The sequence below is a fragment of the Sapajus apella genome, unplaced genomic scaffold, assembly GCF_009761245.1.
Source record: "Sapajus apella isolate SASKATOON/1434 unplaced genomic scaffold, GSC_monkey_1.0 scaffold672, whole genome shotgun sequence".
Taxonomy (NCBI): Eukaryota; Metazoa; Chordata; class Mammalia; order Primates; family Cebidae; genus Sapajus; species Sapajus apella.
Genome location: NW_022437598.1, coordinates 2,648 through 13,456, shown reverse-complemented (window position 1 = coordinate 13,456; position 10,809 = coordinate 2,648). Strand labels below are relative to the sequence as shown.

The window sequence follows — 10,809 nt, the reverse complement described above, 5'->3', positions numbered from 1 at the left end:
CCACCATGCCCAGCTAATTTTTTGTATTTTTAGTAGAGACGGGGTTTCACCATGTTGACCAGGATGGTCTCGATCTCTTGACCTCGTGATCCACCCACCTCAGCCTCCCAAAGTGCTGGGATTACAGGCTTGAGCCACCGTGCCCGGCCATACTGTATATTTTTGTTTCTACCGGAATGTAAGCTTGAATGGCTATTCATTTTGTTCACTCGTCTCTCTAGCATCTAAGACATGCTTGGTACATGGCAAGCATTTGATAAATTTATTAGATGAATAAGAATATTGAGGCCCAGAAAGATGAAGTTACTTGCCTAAGATAACACAGGTATAAACAACAAAGCTGAAATTTATTTTCTTTTCTTATTTTTTCCAGTAATGGCTATAAACAAAAAGCTGAAATTTAAACCAAAACTGCCTTACTTCAGAATCTAAGCTCTTAAGCCTGAGAGATGGGCTCCATTACTGAGTAGGGCTCAGTACACTGGTACAGAGGTGCAGTGAACCTGACAGCTTCCTCCAACTTTTGTTTTGTTAAGAGATGGGGTCTTGCTATGTTGCCCAGGCTGGCCTCAAACTCCTAGGCTCAAGCAATCCTCTCTCATCTCAGCCTCCTGAGTAGTTGGGACTACAGGTGTATGCAACTGCACCCTGCTCGCCCCCTCCACCTTCTGCCTGTGATGGAACTAGGTGTTCCAGGGTTGGGGTCTGGCCTCAGCATCTTGGCCAATCAGTCATGCCCAAGGCTCTACTAGGGGCAAGGCCAGTGTGCTGTTGCCCCCCAGTGGCTAGGGTGGGGAAGAACAGGCTAAAAGCTGCCTTGATGCTAAAGAAGGGGAGGGACCTGGTTGGTTCTTGGCTCTCAGTCTCTCTCCTCACAGAAGACACAATGCTGGCGTGGGCATTAAGAAATCTTTATTTTACCAGAAGGGACAGGCAGTGGGGCAGTGCAACATCCAAGCCCCAGACCAGACATGCAGCATCCACATGCAGGAAGAGCTACACAGGCTGGGGCAGGGCCAGGGTGGGGAGCCGGGACCACTGGACACCCACAGCACCCCTGCCAGGACGCTTGTGTCCTGGGCTCTTCTGCCTCCATTGGAGCAAGGAGGCAGAGGATTGGGCTGCTTCCTTATGACTGGAATCCTATCACTCTGGCCAGGAAGAAAGATAGCACAAGGGCTCTGGGGTCTGGCCAGGCTATAGCCCTCGATTCTGTACAGGGTTGGCACAGCCTTGCCCACTGGAAGGGCCCAAAACCCAGGACACTGCAGCCCTAGCAGGAAGGTCTACATACTTTTCTGTCCCCAACAGGGCTAGACTCTGATCTCAGAAAACTTAGCAGAGTTGCGACCAAGCCCCACTGCCCCAGCAGGAACATGCCCATGAAGAGTCCTTCCCTGAGCACAAGCAGGGGCCTCCTAAGGCAGTAGGAAACTGAGGAAGCTGCTGTAGGCAGGAGGCCTTGCCTCTGTGCCCTGGGGTGGAGGAGAGAATACAGGGTATGAGTGCCAGCCGGGGCCTGGGGCAGATGAGGGGAAGGACAGTGGTTCTGGACCCTATAGGCCATGGCTGCCCAGGCCTAGAGGGGCATCAGCAGCTGAGGTTGTGGGCTTCCTGGGGCAGGGTTTAGGGCTGGGAAGATAAGTCCAGGAGAGGGGACAGTGACCGTCCTACCCAGAACCCCTGCCCATGCTGAGTTCTGGCCAGGGCCCTAGGGAGGACGGACAGATACACAGAGAACTTCAAGGCACCAGGATTCTGAGGAGCAGCGGGGCCACCCCCCATAGACAGAGAGTGATTGTAATAAACATCTTCAGCTTATACTACATGTTGTGCATGGGGGGAGAGAAAAAGACAAAGGAAGACACAGGGAGATGAGAGACAAACCCGATGAAAGTGGCAGTGAACGTGGGGTAAAGGAGAGGAAGAGGTGGACAGAGACAGGAGAGATGGGAAGGCAGCCAGAGATGGCCTGAACACACAGCACTTCTGGTCCCTTCAAGATAAGGCACCAGTCAGTAACATTCCCGTTGTTCCTGTGGGATTAAAACGGGTGCTGGAGGGAGGGCCGGGTGGCTGCCGAAGAGAGTGTGCCTGCAGGAGCCTCATACTTGGACACCGGTGGCCTTCTTGATCAGGGGTATCTGCAAGGATGGGAGATGCCATGAGGCTCAGAGCCTAGGACCACTCCGCCTGGGCCTGTCCGATGGGCTGCCCAGGCAACCCCACTGCTGCAGCTAGGCAGGCACACACCTTAGATAGGTCCACGCCCGTGAGGGCATGCACAGAGGCAGGCAGCTCGGCCAGCAGTCGGTTCACTTCTGATGTCACCTTGCTGTTGTCCCCACTGAGGACCACAATCTCATCGACTTTGGTAAGTGGAGCGGCAATTTTGGCAGCAATCTAGGAGGTAAGAGTGGGAGGCGAGACTGGTTGGCGCTGACTCCGTTCCCAGCCCAGTCCAGCATCTCTCCCTCCCTTCCTCAGCTCACTCCAACCCCAAAGCAGCCTGGCCGGCCCTTAGTCTAGCATGGTAAGAGAGGCTGTGTGGGCCAGGGATGGCTTAGGCCTGTTGTAGGGTTCCTGCCCCCTGCTTAGGACACTTCTCTTTAACCCTTCTAGCCACCTGTCCCTGTGTCACTTGCAAAGCCCAGGGAAGTTCTGGAACTCGCCCAGCTAGTCAAGCAAGGACACTTGAACCCTGGGACCCACCTGAGTGGAAGCCTCACCTGGGGCAGGGCCTCCAGCACCAAGGCCATCTTGGCTGCATCCCCGTATTTCTGGTAGGCTTCTGCCTTGAGCTTCATCCGCTCAGCCTCCGCCTTGCCCATCGCCTCGATGACTGCTGCCTCCGCCTCCCCGATTTTGCGGATCTTCTCAGCCTCTGCCTGTGCCAAGAGGACCTGCTTCACCCTGGGGGAGACCAGGCCGGGCAGTATCAGTGGGATGCACCAGGGTCCCCTTAAATCTTGCCTGGGGGCCAGCAAACCTGCAAACCCTCTGCTCTGGTGCTGTCAGGGGTGGGAGACATTTGAAGGGTAGGGGTGGCCTGGCCTTCTGGCTCTGGCCAGGGAGAGGCCACCAGCTCCCAGCTGTATGTGGGAGGGAAAAAACCAGGATGCCTTCTATTCCCATGCACTACACCAGGCACTGACGCCTCCTTTATCTAGGACCCCCACAGGGAATGTGGGGTTATTCTCACTTCACAGTGAGCGAGCAGACATAGTGGAGGTGGAAGTGGCTTCCAAGCTGTGGTCAGGAGAGTAGAGGGCAGAGGAGCCTGACTTAGCCCCGATCCCGGCACCTGGGCGGCTCTCACTTTTCACCCTCGGCGATCTGCTGGATCCGGTGGGCCTCGGCCTCGGCAGGCCGGCGCACCGTAGCGATGAGCTCCTTGTCCGTGCGCAGGATCTCCTGCGCCTCCACGTCAATCTGCTTCTTGCGCTGCACAACCTCAATCTCAATCTCTTCCTGCCGGATCTTCTGCTGCTCACGGGCCCCCTGCAGCTCGTAGGCCAACTGAGCTTCGGCTGTCTGTGGCAAGAAGGTGACTGGCACATTAGAAGCTGGTCACCAAGTCCTGATCCCTGAGCCCCAACCCAGGATGCTCTCAGGCTGCTCACCTTGATGTTAACCTCCTCACTGAAGGCCGACTTTTGCAGCTCAAAGGCTCGCTTAGAGTCAGCAATCTTGGTGTCTGCCATGAACTTTACATCCAGCATCTCCTTCTTGCACTCAGCTTCCTGGGGGCAGAAGGGGCAAGTGAGTAGAGTTTCCCTGTGAACATGATCCTATCACCCCTGAGCTTCCCATCCTTGAACCCACGGACCCGGATGCCTGCGTCCCGTTCAGCCTCGGCCACACCAATGTCAGCATCTCTCTGTACCACAGCAGTCTGTGTCTTGCCCAGGGAGCTCAGATAGTCCACTTTATCATACACGTCCTGGGGAGGAAAAAGGGTATCATAAGCTGAAAGGAGCAGCCAGAGGCACAAAGGTGCTCCTCTAGCCAAGCCACCTTCTCCTAGATGAACACTAGGAGATACAGCTTCCCATCACACTGTACCTTGATGGTGAAGCTGAGGATCTCAATGCCCATGCGGCCAACGTCAGGGGCAGCCACCTCCCTCACCAGCTTGGCAAACTGGTCCCGGTCTTGATAAATCTGCTCCACTGTCAGAGTCCCTGGGGGCAGAGGGATCAGGGGCTGGTTTCCCAGGGACCCAGCCAGCTGGGGAAGGGAGGAGGCATTCGTGGAGAGGTTGGGTGCATGCAGGGGTGCTGCAGTCTGAGTTGGGTCTTTCTGGAGTATCTCCTCAACAGCATTTAACATTGAGCCTCCTGCTGCAGAGTCCAGGCTGGACGAGAAGTGTCCCAAGCAGCACCAGGTTCCTGAGTAGACTGACAGCCCCCCCAGGCCCATCCCACCCCAATGCCCTCTCCACTCAAGTCACCTGAAGTTTTAAAATTAAATACTTGAGGAAAAATGTTTTACCTTGAAACCCCAGTGAAAGAGGCCCCCTGCCCAGACCTGCACCCGTCCCTGCCCTGGCTTACGAACCCCATGAAGCTCCTCAAAGGCTGGATAGGGCCTCACCGAGGATGGAGCGCAGATGTCCCTCCAGGGTCTGCAGGACGACGTTTTTGATGTCCTGCACATTCTTACCCAGAAACTGCTCACAAGCCACAGCCAGGAGTTCCTTCTCTGTCATGATCTTCACCTGCCAGTGATGACAGAGGCGTTTCAGTCAGGCAGGAGTGAGGCAGACGGAGGCCCCAGACCCAGAAGTAGGCAGGGTGGTGGCTGTACCCCCTTCCCTCCTTTTTTCAGACCTGGAGGCCCTGGGGGCTGGAATCTGTCTGAGGCCTCTAGTGGGGAGACAGCAGCACAAGGGCTTCCTAATACTGAGAAACTTCACTGCATTGGCAGCCCCAGGCCCTGCCACGGCCTCTCCTGGGCATTCGGGGCTTGTCTCCCCACCCCTCCAGCTCACTGTCCCCTCACCAGCCAATTCTTCCTTTGCAGACTTCCAACACATGGGAGACCCTCAGGCTGAGGGGCAGAGAGTATGACAAGGAGAATGAGCAATAGGGACACAGACAGAGAAGGAAAGAGCCTAGACAGGGCAGGAGAGGGTCGGGGGATGTGACCAAGGGTGCTTCTCCTTTTTGAGGTACTCAGCCAACCCCTCGCTGAGGCCTACAGCATGGCTGAACCTTGCTGCCCTGTGAAGCTGAGAGGTGGATCAGGGTAGGAAGCCCCCACCCAGTCCCCCAGCTGGGAATATGACACAGCCTCCAACTCCCAGAGTCCAGAGCTCCTCTGCCTCACATGGCCTCTCTCTGGGCCCCACCCCACCCACCCCGTACCCAGGGAACAAGGAAGGCCTGGATTCTGGGGCTTGGCATTTCCAACACCTGCAAAGAATGAGGGTGGGGTTAGTGAGCCAGGAGCCCTCAGCACTGGTTCTGTCCTTCACGGGCCCGCTGAGGAAAGAAGGGGTGTCTGTTAGTCCTGCTGGGTGGCCAAAAGGGCCGGGTGAGCAAGTTCCAGTGGCAATGACCTGACTCGCCCTCTCTTGTGGGACTTGCGGGGCTGGGACGCTGGAGAGAGACTGCCCCTGGCTGCCGTCCTCTCCTCCTCCCCCCGAACCCGAGTACGGGACCAGGCAGCTCAATGGACATGCGCAGGGCTGCTGAGTTACTATACCTGGGCGACACCCGTCACAGTTAAAGCTACCCCCTCGGCCGTCTCTACGTCCTCGCAGCGGGGCTGCAACGTCATAATCTCTAGGGAAATCCTGCCAAGAAATGCAAAACAGGGGCATGGGTCTGGGGGCCCAGGGCCTGGCAGTGTTGGGAAAGTCTAGTACCTCACGGCTCCAGCTGGGTCCTGGTGAAAAGGGTGGAGGGAGGACTCTCCAAGGGGCTGTAGATGCGAGTGTCTGAGAAGGAGGCGGGCTGGGGGAGGGAGCGTGGGTGCAGGTGGCCCCAGGAGGAGTAGAAGCGGGCTGTGTATGTGCATACACCCTCTGCTCAAGTCAGCCTGGCTGGAATAGTGAGAAAAACTAAGTGGAAAGAAGTGGCCGTGGGTGGTCCGGGCTGTTGGCAGGGAGAATCCAGGTGTAGCTGTGTGTATGTTCTAGGATAGCAAGTCAGTGCTGGTCCTCCCGGCCCTGCAGGCTAGCGTGGATGCCATCTGAGCCTCCCACAGGGGCCCTGACCCATTCCTTGGTCTACTCAGCACCCCAGGGTGCCCCAGGAAGCTGCCTGGAAAGCTCTGCCTGATTGCCTGGCATCCTGGGAGTATGCCCACTGCCGGGTCAAGATGGAAGTGATCCTGTACCTGCCCCTTGCCAGGGAAGACCTACCTGGTCCCTCCACCTGGCTGTAGTCTTTGACTTGAAACCCACCTCTGGTATTAGGCCCAGGTGGGTCACATGGGGAACGTAGACTGAGGTCCCATTAGAGCCTCTTGGCCAAGGAGTGTTAACCCTGGACAGAGTTGTTCTGGCCAGGCAATCTGATTCCTCCAGGGTCCACAGTCACCCAGCTTAAAAGGAATCTGGGCATTTGCAGATGTTTCAAGTATAGGAGTGGGTTTGGCGGGGGACAGGACTGCACCAAATGGAGTAATGAGGGAGGCCTGGACCCTACCCCTTCCACATAAGGTGCTCTGAGCCTCTCAGGCCTCTGCACCTCCCATGGCTACAAGGGCTAATGAGATGGGGATGGTTCCCTTCCCCATTGGAGATGGCAGGATGGGTGAAGAAGGGAGTGGTGATGCAATATTTTTGCCTAAGCAGGCTGATGGGCAATTTAATGCAGAGGGAGGGGATGAGGAAGATGCTGTTCAGCCCTCTTCCAGCCTGGGAACCAGCTGGCACACGGACTCTGAGGGGGCAGGAGCTTTTTGATGTTCACTCCTGCAGTCCACGTGACTTGAACTGAGAAGGTGCTCAGTAGAGAGCTGGTGAATGAAGCAATGAAGAGGGGAACCCACATATGACAGAGTAAACATTTGGAGCTACTTAACACCCAAGTCCAAGAATAGATTTCACCAGCTATGGCTGCATGGTAATGAAGGCTTGGCATCCTGGGACACTCGCTGGCAGACTTGGCAGAGCTTCCAGAATCCCTTACTCTTTCCCCGCTTGCAGTCCGATAGGCAAGGGCAAGGGACCTGGGGATCTACTGGGATCCATCCTGGCACCCAGGGCAACGGAGGAGAGAAAAGAGGAGAGGGAGAAAGGCACATTCTTAGGAGGGGAGTTCATCGGCTCCTGTCTGCCAGGCCCCGCAGGGCAGGAAGAGAGAAGGTTAGACATGGAGGAGGAAGCAGGTGGGTTATTACCTGTGCAACCCCTGTTACGAATAGTGGAACCCCCTCCGACGTCTCAATATTCTCACAGCGACACAGGATGGTCATAACCTCCAGAGACAGTCTGAGGAGCAGCCAGGAGTTGGGGAGAGGTAGGGACAGGAAGGGGAGGAGGGGACACAGCAAACACACACAGTAGTTACCAGATAAGCACTGATGCCTGACGCCTGGGGGGTGGACATGCTGTCAGTAATCCAACCCCCAACTGCAGCTCAGCTGAGGGCTGCAGGAGAGCAGAAACCTCCATGCTGGCCTGAGGCCTCTAGGTCTCTTCTCTAGTCCCCAAACCCTTCCAGTGAGGAGCTGCTGGGCTGGGGAAGATGCCTGCTGCCAACCTGGGCCTGCGGCATGAGGTTGGGAGGCTTACGCACAGGGCACCCAGGTTGCCTGCCACCTCACTTTCCCAGGGATCCTCTCACAACGTGGGGGACTGAGCCTTAGCCCCCACCGTCCTCACACAGGTAAACCTGTGTTTCCAGAAATTGGGAATGGGAGGCTATTCTGGGGACTCCTGAGCTTTAGCAAACACTGAATCCACCAGGTCTGCACTATCTATCACTAAGAAGGCAAGGCCAGGCCAGAAAAGCCGAAAGAAAAATTGGATGTTCTGATGTGGGAGTCAAGGAAGCCTGGGGGAGAAAGTGTGCTCCTGCTGGAAAACTCAGGGACAACCGGGAGATAAAGGAGACATTTAATTGGGAATTTCCAAAGTTGGCCAGGGGCAGAGAGAAGATTATTGGCAAAGAAATCAAGGTGCCTCAAAGCTCCCTGGCTTATTCTGGCTGGGCCTCCCTAGGCAGTGTGTGTAGGGTGGCTGTCTAGGCAGAGGCCAGGCTGTGGACAGTGTGGAAAGTTTCCCTAAATCAGAGGAAGGAAGAGAGGACAGAGGCCAAGGGTGAAGGGGCAGAAGCAGGTGGAGGGGGTGAGGAGGAACAGCAGGTGATGCGCAGCCCCCATCTCAACCCTGGGAGGGCCATCCTCAGTGCTAGCCCCGGGGCTCTGGCCATGCAGACATGCAAAGGTTGCCTTCATTCGAGCCTCTAACACTAGCATCCTTGGGCCTGAGAGGACTCTTGACCTGGCTCAGACAGGAACCTACCAAGCTCTCTTCTGGGGAAGGAGAACGGGAAATAGGGAGAGGGAGGGATGAAGGGTAGTAGGGAGGGAAGAAGGGTGGCTGCAGTTCAGATGCCAAGGGTGGAGAATTGCTCAGGTAAGGAAGAGAGAGCTGCCCACATCAGGGCCTTGGGATAGTATAGGATGTAGCAGCAAAGTGCAGCAGGACGGGTCACTGAGCCTGTAAGAATGGCTGACCCCAAGGCACGTGACAGCTGCAGAAAGGACCTCTAGAGGGAGGCTGAGTATCCAGGCTATTAGAAGCCTCTACTCTAACCTGAGAGGCTCCTGAAAGCCTAGGGACATAAAGGCCCCAGCCTGTGGAGATGTCCCCCAAGCAGGTTGGGGACTGGGGAAGGAACTGACCCCCAGAAAAGGGGATAAGAGGGGAAGGACTACTGGCTCAGACTACCCAGTCAGTGGGACCACAGGGCGGATGTGGAGCCTGGGTGTGAGGTCGGTGTCCTGGGAAAAGATACAAGGTCCCTTACCTCTAACTTCCAAACCTGCTGTCAGAAAGGCTCAGCCCTTCTGTCCTGGTTCTGCTCCCTGGAGCAAGAAGGGAGAGCAGAGGACCAAGAATATGGAGAAAGGTCTGCAGGGGACTTGCCCTAGCAGTGGCTGCCCACGCAAGACAGGTGGGCCTGGCTGCAGGTCGAGGCATCTAGACAAGATACTCTGTTGTGCTGGGACTGCACAGTGTGTAGGGTGATGGTGTGTCTGGAGAGGGCTCCCCATGGCTTCTGACAAGCCACTGGCCCACTCAGGTGTGGCCAGGATCCTCTTGAGTGGAGGCTATGGCCACTATTGATTACTCTATCTGAGCCCTGGATATTACTCACCTCCGGCCGGGTAAAGTAGGGGGAGAGGTGGGAGAGTGGAGCAGTTACTGGGAACCAGTGAAGTTAATCCGTTGTGCCATGCTTCCCATTCCCCCAACCCTAGCAGATGTCCTCAGGCTTCCAGGAGCCTCAAGCGCTGGCAGCTCAGTACAGACGTGAGCTGCTGATGTGTGGGGGCTAGGCAGAGGGGGTTTCCACTGGAATCTCCATGATTTCCCCTGTGGGTTGACTGACCCCCTTGCAACATGCCCACAGCTCTGCTGCCCTTGTTGCCTGGGTCCTGGATGGGAAGGGTCTGCTACTCCCCTCCACCTCCCATAATCAGGAAGTGGGTGATCCTGGAAAGGTAGCTGGCATGCCTCATCTGCTGGGTGGGAGATGAGGTGGCAGGGGAGGCCAGGTCTGGCCCTGCCCTGGGCTCTGCAGGCAGCAGCAGGTAGAGCTGAATGGTGGGCCCTCTGGGGAGCTAAAAACTCACTTCTTCTAGTAAGTCTTTCCAGACTGATTTAGGAGGTCTAGACCTGCCTTGCCCCAACCCCAGCACTAATTCGTTAGGTCCCCATCCCTGTCTCTAACTCATCACTGTCACAGAACCACTTCTGACTATATATCCATTCTCTGCCACGTAGTCCCTGCCTGGATTACCCCAGGGCCTACATAGGTAAGGGTGTGCATCGGGTCTCTCCTGGCTTTCGTCTCTTCATATGCCCATGCAAAACTGGGCATATAATAAAGACTTCTTAAATAACTTTGAGCTATGATTAGGAAATCAAGATTCTGCCTGGGCATGACCCTGAGTTCTCTGGGACAGAAGTAATGCTGCCTCCAGTGGAAAAAAGAACACCCACTAAGAAGGGGGCACCCATGACAGACTTTCCTGATACATGTCTCCTGCATCCCTGCCCAATCCATCTCACCTGCTTCTTAGAAGACCCCACTCACCAGAATGGAATGTGGAAATGGTAGAGGTTCTAGCTGACCCTTGGGGTAAAGCAGAAGAATGCTAAAAGTCCCTCTCTCCCTGGCCCACTCCATGACAGGATCTAGAGCCCCCAGGTGCTTACCTCTGAGTGTCGGAGATACACCACCAGGCCCAGGCCCAGCCGCCAAACACGTACTGTTTATAGTCGGAACCACAACAGCCCCCTGGGGAGCAAAGCAAACCACTGCAAGTCAGTTGGTTCTTGGGTCTGTCTGCTCCCTAGCCCACTGATAGCAACTTTTGTCCTTTACCTGCTCTGATACTTGACAATGCCTACTGTTGGGTGCCTGGTGCTGAGGTTACACACATGAGAGAGAAGTTCTCCCTGCCCTTACGGGACTTAAAATCTAGCTTGGTACACAGGCAAATTACGTAAAGAAAAGGACACCCAGTGAATAGTTCAGAATGTAAGTGCTTACAAAGAACAGAACAGAACAAGACAATGGGCAGAGGTGATCTGGAAAAGCTTCCCCTACTTTTTTTTTTTTT

At 55.6% G+C, this 10,809-nt stretch overlaps 1 protein-coding gene across 5 annotated transcripts; it reads right to left on the bottom strand.

Moving 5' to 3' along the window:
* Positions 1–370: 370 nt before the first annotated feature.
* On the bottom strand, positions 371–10,781 carry LOC116546204 (flotillin-2). Of its 5 annotated transcripts, none has more exons than XM_032272508.1 (10): positions 10,403–10,781; positions 7,354–7,444; positions 4,597–4,720; positions 4,066–4,184; positions 3,830–3,943; positions 3,624–3,743; positions 3,320–3,534; positions 2,730–2,913; positions 2,254–2,403; positions 371–2,144 (listed from the first exon to the last, which is right to left on the bottom strand). In XM_032272508.1, the coding sequence occupies exons 2-10, from the start codon at positions 7,426–7,428 to the stop codon at positions 2,106–2,108; spliced, it is 1,140 nt and encodes a 379-aa protein (XP_032128399.1). In that variant the 5' UTR covers positions 7,429–7,444; positions 10,403–10,781; the 3' UTR covers positions 371–2,105. The 5 variants fall into 5 exon arrangements, with proteins under 5 accessions (XP_032128399.1, XP_032128397.1, XP_032128398.1 ...); XM_032272506.1 differs by lacking the exon at positions 7,354–7,444 and adding an exon at positions 5,710–5,800 and having other exon boundaries at positions 10,403–10,779; XM_032272507.1 differs by lacking the exon at positions 10,403–10,781 and adding an exon at positions 5,710–5,800.
* Between the last annotated feature and the right edge of the window lie 28 nt (positions 10,782–10,809).